Below are 18,105 nucleotides of genomic sequence, written 5' to 3' on the forward strand. Positions count from 1 at the left end.
TAGAGAAATCTTTCTGTGTTTTACTCACAAGAACAGGAGTGATGCTAGCTCTCGTCAGCATCTGTTTCACAAGTCTGTATCTCTCATAGAGAGGTTTCACAATGTGCCTCTCTTCTCTGGTCACCTAAAGTAAGACAAATGGAAATTACCTAGTCATCAAAAATTTTAAATGTCCAAAACATGAAGCAATATGACTTTCTCCCAATTTTTAAGAAGTTATTTTAAATAAGTAGCCCATCTCCTAAATGCAGGAAACAATGCTCCTACAAACCAGCTCTGAAGATGTGGGCCACAAAAGAAATTTGTGCTCTTTTTTAAGGTAGAATATTAAATCTCTTTAGCAAGAGAGACATTTACCGGCCTTCCATGTTGACTTTCATAGTAAAGAAGACTTTTTTGGAGAGAAGTTTTCTCTTCTATCAAATGATCTTTTGTCATTTTCTAGAATTTAAAAGAAAAAAAAAAAAAAACACTCTCAATGGCACCATCATTATCTTCCTCAATCCCACAATGTAAATAATTAGGGCGAAAAGGCAGCCCATCACCACTCCAGCCTAGGCTAACAAGAATACAGCCTTTTCTTACAAATTTGCAGACAACAGTTTTCAGTCTCCTGTAAAATCTGGTCTCCCAGTAAATAGATATCCATTCTCTTTGGTGGCGTACTTATATTTTATCTGAACAAATTATGAATACCGGCTTAGTAACCTTGGATAAGTTACTTAAATTCTTTTTGTCCTATAAACCAGTATTTCTACTAAACAACTAAGAAAATCTGGCAGTAGTATATATAGTGAAAGATCCTGAAAAAGTACAACACTGCCAATGTGTGACCTAGACTTCTAATCTATGAGCTCAGTTTCCCTTCCTATGACACGTTCTTTACACTGCCAATACTCACCTCCTACCACCTTTTAGTACTCTAAATTACAGAGGAGGAAGGACATCCCAAATTACTTCCCACTTTGTTCCACTGGACCACCTTCCCAATGAACCAATGTTCCACAGAATACCCTTTTGAATCTAGACCAAATAAACTCTCTACTTATTCCCAAGATCAGATAATACTGCCTTGTTTCTCACCATATGGAACAGAGGTTAAAAAAAAAAATTCACTGGATGATATCTTCCTATAACAAATATAACTTTAGATTATGTACATCCAGTAGAGAATAGATAGGGGTAAACTGTAAAACACTGTGATTTCAACCTCAAGCCTGCACCTTAAACCTAGGACAATGAATCTGAATAAAGCTAACCCAGATCAAAATCATTTCTAGAAAAAGGGGTGGAGAGAGGGGAAAGGAGGTTGGTTGATCCAACACAAAATTGAAAAACAAGAAAAGCTGAAGGAAGGGAATGATTAAAATTTCGAATCCAGCCCTGCTCAAGGGAGACAAACACTCCCAATATTTAAATCATGAAAGAGGTGTACTCTGTTGTCAAGACAGGAATGAGCATCAGGATTCATCAATGCCTACACAAAAGTTCACATGAGACCATCTCTGTATTCTCCCAACAAACCTCATCTGATAAGTATTTTGGGTTGCCAAGTGCTTTGACCAGGACTGCGCTAGGCACGGGCTTTGAGTAATGGTTCTTCAAAAATATTCATTTACTCAATCCTCACAACAACCTTATTGTCTTAGTATTTTAATGGCCATAATCATAGCCATATAAGTCATAGGACGGTTGAAGGGACTCAGGGGCAGAATGCAAATAATATGAGTCAGGGCCTGGCAAAAGCTAAGAGCTCAATACATGTAACTATTAAGATACAAGGCCAAGTCAAGCTCAGTTATGCTTAGGCTCTTTACACATTCATCTTGCCAACTGTCTCCAATATAAATGAACAGATCAAGATTCTAGTTTTTCTTTTTTTTTTTTTTAAGATTTTATTTCTAAGTAATCTCTACACCCACCGTGGGCTCAGAACTCACAACCCCGAGATCAAGAGTCGTAAGCTCTCCAACTGAGCTAGCCAGGTGCTCCTTAGTTTTACTACTGTGACTCACTCCTAGAAAGACTGGCCATTTCTGGGGTGCAGATAAAAACATGTTGTTTACCTACAAACTTGGGAGAGCAGACTCAAGCCAATAAGACTACCCACACATCTCTATGCCACTGGGGTAATTATTTTGTTTCAGGGACTCTAAAGGCTAGTCTGGCAAAAAGCACAGCTCAAAGTTACTTTGATATCTTCTGGAAGACACCGTTCAACACGTTTTTCTTTCAGTCTTTTCAGAATAAGTTCAAGTGTTGCTTCCTTAGATGGCTTCTTCTCCTTCTGAATGACCCTGGATTCATCTTCATTCTCTTCATCTTCATGGTCTAGAGAAGAGCCAAAGCTTTTTGGAAGAGTGTTACTACGTGGGCGTGTCTGAGGTACAAATTCTCCATCAGAGCTTTTGTGTTTTGCATCTACATTTCAGAACCAAGAGGACAGACAGATCAGTAATAATGATTTTGCTAAAGATGCAAAAGAGTAATAAGCAAGATATATAACAAGAAAGTAAACATTAACAGCACACAGGCTCAGATATTTCAAGGTTATATAAAATACTGAAATTCTATATAAGGCAAGCTATACCATTCATTCTTTCAATGATAATTCATAGAAAGCCTTACCATAAAGTAAGATTCTCTGGTAAGCGTTAGTAAACAAAGAAACATGGTCCCTGTTCTCATGGAGCATATATTCAAGGAAGTAAAAACAAAAACCAAGTAACCAGATTCATAAAATAATTTCAAAAAATGCTAAGTGCTATAAAGAAGAGAACACAGGATGGTACCACAGTGCTAAAAAGAATGTACTTTAGGAAAGAGCAACAATATTTAATGGACTGAAAAAGGACTTTTTGAGAAGGGGACATCCTAGGTAAACATGGAAGAAACAGCAGCTAACGGAGCTTAGAAGATTTAGGGGAAGAGCATTCCTCCCCAGTTGAAGCAAGAGCCAGGCATGGCATGTTTAAGGAACAGAGAATGAGAGTGGAATGTGATAAAATGGGCTAAGGGCACAGTAGGCAAGGAAATGAGGCAGCTAAGGATCTATATAATCTCAGATCTACACGATCACTACTTCTCTCCATTGTAAGGCATTTTTCTAACTTAAAAGGGAAGCTCACTGAGGGCTTTAAAGATAGTTAACAGAGTTTTTAAAAAGATAATTCTGGCTGCTATGCAGAGAAAGAACTTTGAGACAATAACAGTGCAAGAAAATTGGAAAATCAGTTAAGAGACTAATGCTTGTCAATTTAATACACCCATCAGTAACACATTCAAGGTAATGATTTTCACAGATGGTTGGAAACTGGCATTAAATAAGGAAATGCTTAATAGAATTGTAGGGGAAAATTCTAAGAGTAAGGAAACTTACTTTAACCACAGGGATGTAAACTCAATGACAACAGGGACAGTCTTATCCACCAATATAGGCTCAGATGTCTACAAGTACTCGGTACTTAATGAGAGTAAAAATTTTGTTGAATAAATTCAAATGAACATACCAAAATGTGATGCTCCAGATTATAAGCCCATAGTTGGTACAGATAATTTTTTAAGTATTAACAATTACTAAAAAGCATGCTGATTAAACACCCATAAAGTAAATATAACTTAGCAGCTGCTATACTGGGCCAATACCCAGTAACACAGACCTAGTTTTTATTTAAAGAAGACTTATAATTTTTAGTCTCTGTAGTATAAACAGTTTATTAATAAATGATAGTCTTAAATACCCATCAAAAATTCTTTTTTTTTTTTAAAGATTTTATTTATTTATTTGAGAGAGAGAATGAGATAGAGAGAGCATGAGAGGGGGGAGGGTCAGAGGGAGAAGCAGACTCCCTGCCGAGCAGGGAGCCCGATGCGGGACTCGATCCCGGGACTCCAGGATCATGACCTGAGCCGAAGGCAGTTGCTTAACCAACTGAGCCACCCAGGCGCCCCACCCATCAAAAATTCTTAATGAAATACCTACCAAAAACCAAAACTGCTTAATATTTGAACTGTTTTTCAGATAAACTTTTTAGTATCACCTATGAATATATAATCTAGGGCACTTTTGAAAAGAATATTACTAATAGAAACACCAGAGGGACATATGGAAGAATATAGTACTACAACTTTGACCATAACTAATAAAAGAACAAAAGGAAATTTTTATTTTTGCCAAACAGCATCTCAGATTTAAAATTATCAAAAACTATAACCGTAATTCTCATAGAATATAATAATTCTATTAATTAATGTCATAGAATTATTAATTCATACAATTCTCATGTAATGAGAATACTATAATAATGAGAATTAAAAGTACTGTTTAAAGCAAACATATTATAAAAATGATGTATTTTCTACCTTTAATTTGCTTCCGCAGTTTGGTAAGCTCTGTCATCCATTTTAATACCTTTGGATTGGCTGCAATATCACTGTAGGAGGGCTAAAAAATTAAGGAACACTGAAACCTCTGTGGTAAGCCATAATTGTTAACTGATGCTCAAATAATACTTTACAGTCCCACAGCAGAAATTTCACTCAATCCTTATTTCATCTTATCTTATTTGTTTATTTGAGAGAGAGAGAATGAGATAGCATGAGAGGGGGGAGGGTCAGAGAGAGAGGCAGACTCCCTGCTGAGCAGGGAGCCCGACGTGGGACTCGATCCCGGGACTCCAGGATCACGACCTGAGCCGAAGGCAGTCGCTCAACCAACTGAGCCACCCAGGCGCCCTCATCTTATCTTATTTGAAGTAGATAGAAGGGGATGTCAAGTAAAGCTCTCTCAGAGCAAAATCTAGCAAATGACGAAAGCCAGATTTGAATACAGGTTTTCTGACTCAAAGTTTAGGATTCTTTCCACTTCACATGTTCTAATTATTAAATATCTTTCACCCTCCCTACCACCTCCTCCCTCCTGTCGCCACTTGCTATTTGTGGTTTTTGAGGAAGCAGAATAGCATTAATGTGATTTGTCAATGTTAAGTATTTCCTTTAAAAATTATACAAGCTTTTTTTGTCAATTGAAATATAAAGATGCACTGGTAAGAATACTGGCCTGGAAATGAGGCAGCTATGGATCTATACAATCTCAGATCTACATGATCACTATTTCTCTGTACACCTCAACTTCATTCTCTAAGAAAAGAGATGGGACTAATGCTTTCCAAAGAACCTCCTCCCAATTCCAATAGATCTGCCAAACCCTGGACAATGCTACAAACTTACCTTGCTATTTCTTTCCCTTTCAAACTGTTCCTCAAATTGTCTAATTTTTTTCTGAAGTTTCTTGACCAACTGATACGGTGTTCTGTCTTCTCTTTTCTCATCTTTTGAACTGAAAGATGATCTTCGAATCCTGAATTAAAAAAGAGTGTTAGTTAAAATTTCAAGCTATTACAGATGGTAGCTAGACCTATCATGGGGTTCATTTCAATGTACAAAACTATCAAATTACTATGATGTACACCTGAAACCAACAGAATTTTTTTAAATTTTATTTTTAAGTTATCTCTATACCCATAGTGGGGCTTGAACACTAAAGTCAGGTAGTGTAAAACAAACAAACAAACAAACAAAAAACACCAAAAAAAAACCTTACACTATAGTTTTAGAGACCACACCAGTAGCTAACACAAGTGCTGTTGAAAACAATGTATAAACCACTCAAAAGTTGTTTGGACAAAGGCAGAAAAGAAACAAAGATGCCTAGCAGCTAGGCATCTTTGAACTGGAGTTCATTAGAACCTAGAGTTCATTTTGTGTTCAAACTGCAAAGGAAAGGTTTTGACATTCAGAATCAATTTAAAGTCTTGACAATAAAAACATTAGGGATTGGTGAGTTCCACTTGCTGCTTCCCTTCCAAAGTTCTGTATTTCAGTCATAGGTGAAAAAATGAGTATGTACACTATGAGGAAATGTCTATTAGAAAGCAAACCTCTATACCTCAATGAACTCAGAATTTACGAGCCCCCTCCAAAAAATTACAAAAAACGTTTTTCATGATACAGGGGGAAAGCTTTGAACTCTTAAGTCTGGAGGATTAAATCTTTCAAAGGATCTGGTAACATAATAAGAATCGCCTCTCATAAGTATATAAAAATAATGTACCTAGTAAAAGAAAGTGCCTTAGATGAGGAATCCAATGTTTCTGGATCATGTAGGAAACGTTGGCTTTGCCCAAAATCTAAACTACGATGTGATAATACCGGAGGACAGTCCTCTTCCAGGGGGTGATGATTCATTCTTCCAGCTTGTGGAGAGAGCTGAGCTTCTCCAGACTCAGAGTCTTCCTGCCAAGACTTAAAAGCAGGAAACGGCTCTGTAAAACAAACACAAAGAATAGTACCATGGGTCTCTTGGTTCCACATGGAAAAAAAAGTCACACAATTATCAGCTGTATTTTCTTTAAATCATATCATTATGTAGTGGTTCATATAGTATTTGTTATATACTTTAAAAAAAAAAAGGATATATACGATCTTCATAAAGCCTACTACAGTTCCTAATTTTCTACGCTTTTTTTTTTTTTTTAGCTCAGAGTTTTATTTTTCCATAAAGAGTTATACCTTAAATTTCTGAACCCAGTCACAAAGCAAGGAAGGACACTGTCAAACTCTTTAAAGTTACATTAGATATTAAGTTTCAAGTGCTGTTTTACAAACAGTAAACAGAAACAGTCCTCTCCTCAATAGCTGCCAGGTGAATAAGCTATCACTCACTGTCAAGTGACTATCTTAAAAGTGGAAGGAAGCTATTCCCCATGCTATTCACAACACTCACCAAATGGAGCTCTCTGACTCCAAAAGAATTCTTAACATTTCCAAATGAGCAGCTAACTCACCTGACAGCACCTGGCCTCTAACGTTAAGTTGTGGTTATTTTCTATTACAAGATTTCTATGTTTAATACATATCTTAGTAATTAAACACTTAACAGTATTATCAAGACAAAATTTAACAGCACGAGACCTTAAGCACATTTATCTTACTGGAGTTATCCTGTATGTTCTCAAATGAACCCACGTCGATATATTTGATGTCTGTGCCCATGTAAGGTTTGAGTACATACAGAACACATACAGATAAACATACAATCCACAAATATACTCCAAATACAAAAATACAAGTATCACTGGAATCCAGAAGAGGGGAAAAACTTTTCCATCTATACACTAACTTTATTTATAACTACAATTTAAAACTTTGATATATGACTATTAACAATAGCAAAAGTGAGTTTAAGGATTACTACTTTAGTAATTTAGTTTAACTTTACATATTAGCAATTTAAAGCATTACATAATTTTTCCAGGGTAATAAGAACATAATTTAGTTAGTTTTTAAAGCCCAGATCAATCTGATAACTAAAAATTGAGTACAAAGCGTGCAATCCCACAATAAACCCAGCAATAAAGTGATTTTCAAAGCAACCCTTGTACCTGCTTCCCAGCAAATAACTGGTAATAAACATTTTGTGAGAAATCACCTGTTTTAAGAGGGAAGTAACAAAAACAATTATTTCTGGGTATCATTTTTAACCCAGAACAGTTTTCCTAATATATGGGGACAGCAGGAGAAGGGCTTATAAAAAGGCAAACAAAGTGAACCATCAAAAGGCAAAAAAACTAAACTATGGTGAACCATACTTACCCTCCCCATCTCTCTGCAGATGCATTGTTTTGAAATCAATGAGGGGAAAAGTGATAGGGCATGACGCTAATAAAATGGAAAAAATGGCAAAAAATACTAAAGTGAACACACAGCACAGTCAGAACAAACCATACACATAACTAACACAAAGCCAAAGATACCAAAAACATTTCCCTAAAACCAGTTAGGCATTCTGCTCAAAAACTTTATTCAAAGAAATTACTACTAACCAAACTTTAAAAACAAACACAACATACATTTCCATTTCAGCAAGCAAGGCAAAAAAATCAAAGTAGTGCTGTTTTATTAAAACTCAAACATAAAACTGAAGAAATGGAAACTCTTAACCAAGTACTGTTTGAAGCTTTTCAATTTAATTGATTTGACAGAAAAATATCTCCTTAGTTTGCTCTTTGGAAAGACCCTACTTGTATTTCATTCAAGAGTTTTAGCAGGAGAAAGTCTGAAGGAAAGATACTGCCCACTTGTATTAAAAGCCAAAACCTTTTGACCGGCTGCTACAAATTCATACTGCTGGTGGACACGTGCTACCTGCTTGCCAACTGCATTCTGCTGACTATCCTTTGAGCAATACAAAACACAAAACCCACATACTAAGGAAGAGGGAGGTGGGCTTCTATTTGGAGTGACCCCACTTCTCTTTTAAGAGGCACATCAAACAAGGTAGGTCCCTGATTCCAAGGTATCTAGGGTCTAAAGTAATTTGGCCTCTTAAGGAACCTTGACTTTCATTAGAACATCCTAATTCCTAGATATAGAAAATCAATCTTTGTATTGGTGGCAAAGTTGGAAGGAACAACATAGTCTGCTAACAGCCACTCTTCCAAGCACTTGCAGGGTTCATGGCTGAGAAGTTCACTCAAATGTCTACTACCACTGGCTCTCTGAAAGTCACTAACCCCTACTCCTGTAAAAGCCAGCAGGTGGTCTATGTGGATCTGTCACAGCTGTTGAGCCAGGTTTATAACAGGTGAGCTGAGGCACTGAAAATCAGAGGTCTACAATTACTTTCTTTGCGTACCACAAGCTGTAAGGGGAGGATTCTGACAGGGAAACAGTGAGGTGAGCTCGGCATCAAATTCGCTTTAGGGAGGCATCCAGAAAGCGAAGCTGAACACAGAAAGTTCTATCTCCTCAGACAATGGAAAACAAGTGCTCTTCTATGCTTCAAACTTAAGATCAGAGTGCCCAGGCCAAAGATTATGAAGAGCTATTAATCTGCGTCCTCCAAAACAGAGAAGCATCAGCCCTCTGTCAGAATCCCAGCCTCAACGTTCAGAGACCCCTCTCCTACTTCGGCTGGCTCCATGGTTGCTCTGTTGACCACCACTTCTTTTCAGTGACTATGTCAGGATAAATAAATGAAAGGGACGGTTGATCTTTACTGCCACCAGGATGCTAACATATCCCCTAATTCTGGGGAGCATCTTCATAAATTCCAAACATCCTAAATAACCCAGAACAAAGCAAAATAAAGACAACTTCCTGATTTAGTCGAAGTTAAGACACATAATATGCCACTAGGCATGCCAAACATCTAGAACAAAAAAAAAAAAAAAGGAAGGGGGTGGAGAGACAGCAATAAAGATTGGCACAGACAATGACTTGGTTGGGGCTTTAAAAAAAAAATTGGCTATACCTTAAAAAATAAATAAATAAAAACTCCAACTGTGATCAAGTGAGTAGATCTGAGGTGGCAAAAGGAGCCTGTGGAATTAGCACTGCAGTTCTTGGTACGACCACTGTATGTCGTCAGCTAACTTGCCAAAGGTGAGATAACCAAGGGAACTTCATCCAAGTGAACAAATAAGTAACTTGGAAGAATCCCGAGTTGTCTCAATGTCTCTTTACCTAGGAAGGTGTATGATACAGGACTCCTAAATTCAAATTTGTTGCTGGCTTCCACTCCTCCACCCCCAAAATTTGGAAGTTTATAAATATACAATAAACTTGAAAAAATTTTACAGTGAACATCGATACACCAATCATCTAGATTCAACCATTAATATTTTACTATACTTGCTTTTTAATATTTCTCCATCCCATTAACCATCTTATTTTTTTCATGGATTTCAAAGTAAACTGCAGGTAATGATATACTTCCCTATAAACACTTCAGCATGCAAGTCATTCACTGGAGTTCAGTATTTATTTAGGTTTTGCATCTTTTGATTAAAAAAAGAAAAACTTATACAATGAAATACAAGTCTTAAGTACACACTTACTGAGTTCTGACATATATATACATACACACACACACACACACAGGTGGCTTGCTTTTTACATTTAAACTTCTTCTCCTTTGTAAAAACTGTTAGGACTCTGTTCCCATGCTTATATAATCTAATACACAGATGTGGTGATATGGTACAGTATTTGCTTAGAAATGCCTTCAAAGATCATTTGGGGGGGGGGGGGAAGGTTTCCTGATGATCATTAAGGAAACATCGTTACATATAAGCCCTCTGTTTAAAGTGGTGAGATCTCCAAGCCCTAAGGTGAGATTTTCAAAGACTGGGAACTAGCACCTGGTTTAACAATGAACAAAAGCCTATCCTGGGGAATTTTATTTTTTCGATCAGTTCTAACTTCATCTTCAAAGCTAATGGATCAGATAAGAACTTCAAGTTCATATGCGATAGATGCCCTACAATCTCATTAGTGCATCTGAGTAACAACATTCACTCACTCCTCTCATATGAGAGAACAGAAAGTCAAAATGAGTAAGATTGTCCAGAAAAGAGCAGCAGTCTCATTATTGCTTTAGGTAATTTCAGTTACAAATAACAGTATCAGGAAAATAACGTGTGGCTAAAATTACCTTCCCATTTATCACCATCAGAAACGTTCTTCAGATCTAAATGTGGAATTTGGGTTCCACATGCTGCTTCCCCTTGAACACCAACACTTTGACCTCCTGGCACTTCTGACTCAGTGTTGGCATTCAAATCACATATCTTGCTACTAGAATCCTGTATTTTGAAATAAAGAATACATTTCACAACCACAAAGCTTTTCTCACTCAGCTTAAAAACAAGCAGCGTATATCCTTGTATGGTCTCCATTAATGTACTACTAGTAGTGGCTCTATACTCAGCTATCCCACTCCCACCATCCAAACTGTTTTCAAGCACACATCTGCAGTTTTATAGTAGGTACTACCAGAAGACAAAGTTTGGATCCCAAATTCAGGAAAATGTTTTTATAACCAAGTTACTTGTAACCAAAAGTGACAAATTAAGTCGCTGCTTAACTGTAAAATATCTGGTAAGAGAGTCTGTATTTACATCTCCTTTAAACCTATTCAACCCAAGCGTTAAAGGCCAGGTATAATAATTGGTAGGTTAAACCTAGTCAAATTTGTTAAGAACCACAAGAAAAAAATCTTACCAGAATCAAGTGTGACAATGTATCACTGTCAAATGACACATATTCTTTCCTAAAAATACAAGTACAGTTATTAGTCTTTTAGGAGTAAGGAGGTTCCTATCATTGTACAATTCTTACCTAGATTCCTCTCTTCCCCAAATAGTTAGCATTTATAATATGAGAGAAGAAAATGACAACTGGACATATGCCCATTCTTTGGAGCCCTATATCTGAAAATCACACACTACTGAAAAGATCCACAGAATTACTTCAGATTTAGAAAAATTAAGTAACATTCTCCACCCTCCCACACAACCACCCCCCCAAAAGAAAAACATTTTAAAAGTAAAATTAAAATCCACAATAAATAGAAACCAAAAGGGTTGAATGTATAATGGAAAAGATTTTGTAAAGTAAATATTACTTTTAACCAAATAGCTTTATTATCCCCCACTCTGGGACTTCTTTTTTCTTTTAAAGAAGATTTTTTTTTAAAGTACAGTGATGGTCCTATATATATGTATTTTCTTATGGTCTTGTATTTTAAATCTGATTGCGTTCTATCACAATCAGAACAAGATTACTACTTCTAAACCTCTCCTTGCTCAAAACATAATGGTAACATGTAAAAAAAGAAATGTCTAAAAATTTCAATTCACCTCTTATACCCCCCATAAAAATGAACCCCTATTTAGAACAAATATTAGAGCAAGCTATCACAAAAGATCTCTCCCTATTTGACCAGTCAACAGAGCACCTGGTATTACAGTAGGTTAGCAATATACCTACTGTGGGAAACTTCTTCTCCCCAAAGAAATGGTGGCAATTTACAATGGTACACACAGATGCTGCTTGTACCCTGCCTTAACAGTGTGTACCCAGATGACAGGTGCTGATCTAACTCTGGCAAGTCGTCTCCTCATATGCATAATTACCTTATTCTTGCTGAGCATAAGAAATGAACTAAATTCCCTGGCAAGCTCAAAGGCCTTCCCTTGCTTAGAGTGGGAACAAATGGTGGAATGAGCTACATTCTACCTTGAGACTACAAAAGACCCAATCATCTAAATTTGAGAAACATGAGTGTTAAGCATGCAAAATGTAATCCATCTAACCAAGAAACTCTTTGGATCTAAAAACAAGTTTGCTAACCTATACACAAGTTGAAGAGGAAAGAGCTTTTCCAAAAAGATTGAGTCCTCACTAAATGGATCCTTATTGTTCTACCAAATCCAGATGTCATCATTCTGGGGATGCCTGTTTATCTTATATCTTCAGCCCATAGCTCCAATACTCCCTGGGCTGGAAGAGGATCATTCCTGCCTCCTGAAAGGAAGCACAAGGAACTGCTGTAAGCAGGAAATCTGTGGACCTTCAGAGTATGGAGACACTCCAGAGACATGGCTCCAAAGAATTTACTTACCCTCAGAGAACAGGATTCCTACGCACAGTCAAGAGAGACAACGGCATTAACACAAGTTTACCCTTGCCAACAAGCTATCACCAAATCAGTAATGCTTGAGAATCCTCAGTATTTACAATCCAGTCTGCATTCAGTACAAATCTGTTTTCTGAATATCAAATCATCTTTCCTAGGCAAGCTGTAATATGCCCTGCTTGGCAAGGTCTCAAAGAATCAGAAAAAGGGTAACAGGACCCAAAACCTATTCAGTGACTTAAAACATTCTAGAAAGCTTCTGCTCAAAAGGACTGTATCTATCGAGTATCTATGGTGACTATATATGGCTGAAATCCTCATTGCCTCAGTAGCTCCCTCCCATTTTTGCTGGCCAAGGATGTAAACAAGCACAACCTGCGTAAGACTATGCTGGGATACACCAAGGAGAAGCTGGAAAGGAACAAAAATATCCTGTGCAAATGTGGTAAAGCAAATATGCTATAATCTTTCAGTTAGTTACCCACAGTTCTAAGACTATGAATTAACTCAATGAAAGGTATATCCAGAATATCAATAAATTCCCAATTGTTCTACAAATCAACTGAAAGTTTGGAGTGTCTCCAAGAAGGCTCTGTTCTTCCTTCAGAATGTTTTCCAAGTTATAACCAATGTCTGTCTGAACCTGTAGCCCCTCTGAATATTTATAAGTAGGTTTTATGCTTACCATTAAAACAAGAAGTTGGTATTTTAGATTATCAAAAATGTATGTTACATCAGATAAATTCAGCTAAAAATTCTCACCCCCAAATCTGTCAAGGGCTCCAATTCTCAAAAGGATTAATGAGTAATGAGAGAAAATGCTTACCCCTCCAGACAGCCATCTTCACCATCACCGCGGTCACCGCATGGCTCTAACAGTACACCTACAGACTGACAACAAACAACACCACCGCTGTATCAACGGAACTCCCAACACTCATGTACTACAGGAAGTCTCCAACCTGAACTACGGTATGAGACTACAAGTTAGTCAAATGCCCCCTTTTAGTCCTTCATAACAGTCTATAGGTGTTGGCACCTCTTTTTAAAGACAGCCATTTATCTTCCTCAAAACCTGAGGCATGTGCGTGTGTATGAAATGCAGACCCTGCATTCTCACTACACTATCAGGTAAGAGGTACTACTCTTACTATCACATTCCTTTTCCGTCCTTAGAATTCTTTCCTCCAAAAAGGATAGCCATGTGGTCCCACCTGACAAATCCTCCTCCTCTTTCTTCTCAGCCACAAACAGGTTAAGTTGGTAACTTCCTCGCAGGTAACAGAGGAATCATTTGGTTCACCAGATCCCTTTATTACATACATTCGAAATAACAACTGTAAACCTCAGAAACACGTATGAACACTCCCCCTATTTTCTAATGAGCTTAGTGACACCATCCCATCCCTATTCCTTCCCCAAATAGATACTCACTGAGTCTAATACAAATATCCTGTCCATTACTACAAATTAGGTAAACTTTTTCATGTTTCTGATGATCACCTCTGAAATCAACAGACAGCTGGATTCTTAAGAAACTACCACTTTGGGGCGCCTGGGTGGCTCAGTTGGTTAAGCGACTGCCTTCGGCTCAGGTCATGATCCTGGAGTCCCGGGATCGAGTCCCGCATCGGGCTCCCTGCTCGGCAGGGAGTCTGCATCTCCCTCTGACCCTCCCCCCTCTCATGTGCTCTCTCTCATTCTCTCTCTCAAATAAATAAATAAAATCTTAAAAAAAAAACAAAAACAAAAAACTACCACTTGTCCAGTTTTATTATGAAAGACAGTTCATAATTATCTGGAAAAAGCTATTCAATTATTTCTTCCTTTTCCAACTACATATCTCTGTGAGGCTGAATTGTCTTCACGCACTTCAAACAAAAGAACCTACAGCAATAGGGTGTCTGGGTGGCTCAGTCATTAAGCGTCTGCCTTCGGCTCAGGTCATGATCCCAGAGTCCTGGGATCGAGCCCCACATCGCGCTCCCTGCTTCTCCCTCTCCCACTCCCTCTGCTTGTGTTCCTGCTGTTGCGATCTCTCTCTCTGTCAAATAAATAAAATCTTAAAAAAAAAAAAAAAGAACCTATAGGAATAGACTGAATGCAGAAGCAGGTATGAGAATCCAACTTGACTTTTATTAAGTCAGACAAACATTAATGGTATTTGTAAATATGTAAAACAATACCATTCCTCAAGTACAAATGTTTTATATAGTTTTTTATTAAGTTTAAAAAAAACCATATTTACAGTACCTTGAGTGAATTAATAAACATTTTCTAATTTTTCAATTTTAATTTCTAATGTGGTAAATACTGATAGATATACCCATGTAAACAAAACCCTTCTGGGATACTCACTATCTTTTAAGAGTATCAAGAGGTCCTGAGACTCAAATTTGAGAACCATTGACATCAGACTTCAGCAACCTTTCTGTCTAGAATATAACTTTGCATTCTTAAATATGGGCCCATGAAATAATCATTACTAGACCCACTATTTAAAATAAGCCTTGGTGTTTTATTCAAAGAACCAGGTTCAAGTCCCAGCTCTACCTTTGCTATCACAAATATGAGAATAACAATCATTTACTTGCCTATCTTACAGTTACTATGAGAGAATCAAAAGAAATAGCTTAGAAGAAAAAATTATAAAGTTCTAGTATAAAAGCATACTATTACATCACCAACTCCAACATACTTTTTTAAATTTTATTTATTTATTGGAAAGAGAGAGAGACAGCATGCGAGCCTGAGTGGGGGAGGGAGGGCCAGGGGGAGAGGGAGAAGCAGATGCCCTGCTCAGCAGGGAGCCCGACGCAGGGCTCCATCCCAAGACCCTGAGATCGCGACCTGAGCTGAAGGCAGACGCTTAACTGACTGACCCACCCAGGCACCCCTAGGCAACATAATTCTTAAAATGAATACTGAAAAGTAGTTAAAAAAAAAAGCAATTGGAGGCAACATAAAAGAAGCAGTAACAGAAGACAAAAGCTGCTACACTGATACACCAGCAGTGAAGAAGGAGATGAAATTCAGAGTAAGGTGCAGAGTTATCTTCTACATTATGCCCCAAGACAAAAAAAAAAAAGAGGTATTAGGGTCAGGTTAAAGTATATCTAGACTTCAATCTAACAGACACAGAAATATACAATACTTTTTTGAGAAACTAAAATATTTTACTTCCTCAGAATTCACTCTATACAAAACATTTATTCCTTTGTACATGGGGAGAAAGAGCTTGTTTTTTCTAAATTATCAGCTGGCAAAACAGCCCATACTCTTCCCCCAAACCATCAGGGTCCTCAAAAGAAAGTCTAAGGTGCTCCGGCCCCCATTAAGGTAAGCTAGAGAGCTCTGGTGGGCGGGGGGGGGGGGGGGAGCGGCGGGGGCGGCAATACTCGTGGGAGCAGCGGCTGCAGCATAATCATATTGCCAATGTTCAGGGGCTGTCAGGGCTAAACGCCAGGAGCTAATTAAAGCCTAATGGGCATTTCCAGTAATTTCTGTGGCCTCCCCCCATTCCTTATCCATTCATTATTGATACTTCCACACTGTTTAGTTCTCTATCTCCCCATCTCCACCCACCTACTATTCCTCAAGCATGCTAGTTACTTCTTTTAAATAAGCTAAATATCCCCACTCCATTCCACATTTCATTTGCTTTGTAAACTCTTACTAAACAGTTTATTAAATAAGAAAATTTCTTCCATTGATCAATGGGTAAGTAAGTCTCTACTGCAAAGGAAACCATCAACAAAATGAAAAGGCAACCTACCAAATGGGAAAATATTGGCAAACAATGTATCTGACAGGGGTGCTTGAGTGGCTCAGTCGGTTAAGGATCCAACTCTTGAATTCAGCTCAGGTCACGATCTCAGGATCATGAGATTGAGCCCCATGTCAGACTCTGCCTGGGCATGGAGCCTGCTTGCGATTCTCTCTCCCCGTCTCCCTCTGCCCCACCCCCAGATCGAGTACATGCACTCATGCTCTCTCAAAAAACAAAACAAAACAAAAAACAAAAAACCCACAATATATCTGACAATGAGTTAATACCCAAAATGTATAAAAGAAAAAGACCTACAACTCAATAGGAAAAAACAATCAGATTTAAAAATGGGCAGAGGGGAAACAAATTGGGCAGAAGACCTGAATAGACATTTGCCCGACATATACAGATCATCAAAGGTACATGAAAAGGTGCTCAACATCACTAATCATCACAGAAATGCAAATCAAAATCACAATGAGATAGCACCTCACATCTGTCAGAAAGGCTATTATCAAAAAGACACAAGTGCTGGCGAAGATGTAGAGAAAGGGAATCACAGTACACTGTTGGTAGGAATGTAAACTGATCCGGCCACTATGGAAAGCAGTATGGAGGTTCCTCAAAAAATTAAAACTAGAACATGTAATTATCAGCAATTCCACTTCTGGATATTTATCCAAAGGAAACAAAAACACTACTTCAAAAAGATTAACGGCATGGCCAGGTTCACTGCAGCATTATTTTCAATAACCAAAACATGATAACAACCTAAGTGTCCATCAATGGATGAATGGATAAAGAAAATGTAGTGCATATATTTATACAATGGAGTATTATTTTGCCATAAAAGAGAAGGAAATTCTGCCATTGGTCACAACATGGATGGACCACGAGCGCATTATGCTAAGTGAATTAAGTCAGACAGAGAAAGACAAATGTCACATGATCTCACATGTGACATCTAAATAAACAAAACAAAAACAACCTCATAGATACAGAGAACAGATTGGTTGTTGCCAGAGATAGGGACTTGGGAGTGGGCAAAATGGGTCAAAGTACTCAAAAGGTACAAACTTCCAATTATAAAACAAGTAAGACATAGGAATATAATGTATAGCTTAGTGACTACATTTAATAATACTGTATTGTAGGGGCGCCTGGGTGGCTCAGTGGTTAAGCGTCTGCCTTTGGCTCAGGTCATGATCCCAGGGTCCTGGGATAAAGCCCCGCATCGGGCTCCCTGCTCCGTAGGAAGCCTGCTTCTCCCTCTCCCAGTCCCCCTGCTTGTGTTCCCTCTCTCGATGTGTCTGTCAAATAATTTAAAAAAATTATTTTTTTTAATTAAAAAAATTAATAATAATACTGTATTGTATATATGAACATTACTGAGAGGAGATCTTACAAATCTCAACACAAGAAAAAAAGCTTTTTAACTGTGTGGTGATGGATGTTAACTACCTATTGTGATCATTTCACAATATATACACACATAAAATCATTATGTTGTACACTTGAAACTAATATAATGTTGGTGTGCATGGGTGGCTCAATTGGTTGAGCATCTGTCTTCAGCTTGGGTCGTGATCCCAGAGTCCTGGGATCAAGCCCCGCGTCAGGCTCCCTGCTCCACAGGGAGCCTGCTTCTCCCTCTCCCTCTGCCTGCCACTCCCCCTGCTCGTGCATGTGTGCTCTCTTGCTCTCTCTCTCTGTCAGATAAATAACTAGAAACTGGGCGCCTGGGTGGCTCAGTTGGTTAAGTGACTGCCTTTGGCTCAGGTCATGATCCTGGAGTCCCTGGATCAAGTCCCGCATCGGGCTCCCTGCTTGGCAGGTAGTCTGCCTCTCCCTCTGA

At 38.1% G+C, this 18,105-nt stretch overlaps 1 protein-coding gene across 6 annotated transcripts in view; it reads right to left on the reverse strand.

Moving 5' to 3' along the window:
* Nucleotides 1-18,105, reverse strand: part of FAM13B (family with sequence similarity 13 member B) — an 80,313-nt gene that overhangs the window by 7,086 nt on the left and 55,122 nt on the right. For 4 of the 6 annotated variants that reach the window (XM_035014209.1, XM_035014206.1, XM_035014205.1 and 1 more), the window contains 10 exons: nucleotides 13,308-13,372; nucleotides 11,065-11,113; nucleotides 10,496-10,646; nucleotides 7,654-7,719; nucleotides 6,113-6,323; nucleotides 5,230-5,359; nucleotides 4,363-4,444; nucleotides 2,192-2,421; nucleotides 358-441; nucleotides 29-124 (listed from right to left, as the gene is read on the reverse strand). In XM_035014209.1, the coding sequence (XP_034870100.1) occupies nucleotides 29-124; nucleotides 358-441; nucleotides 2,192-2,421; nucleotides 4,363-4,444; nucleotides 5,230-5,359; nucleotides 6,113-6,323; nucleotides 7,654-7,719; nucleotides 10,496-10,646; nucleotides 11,065-11,113; nucleotides 13,308-13,372 (1,164 nt within the window). The remainder of the gene's footprint in view (nucleotides 1-28; nucleotides 125-357; nucleotides 442-2,191; nucleotides 2,422-4,362; nucleotides 4,445-5,229; nucleotides 5,360-6,112; nucleotides 6,324-7,653; nucleotides 7,720-10,495; nucleotides 10,647-11,064; nucleotides 11,114-13,307; nucleotides 13,373-18,105) is intronic. The other 2 variants (XM_035014210.1, XM_035014208.1) reach the window with 1 other exon arrangement.

Source organism: Mirounga leonina, unplaced genomic scaffold (genome assembly GCF_011800145.1).
Source record: "Mirounga leonina isolate KUSES-001 unplaced genomic scaffold, KU_Mleo_1.0 Mir_168, whole genome shotgun sequence".
NCBI lineage: Eukaryota > Metazoa > Chordata > Mammalia > Carnivora > Phocidae > Mirounga > Mirounga leonina.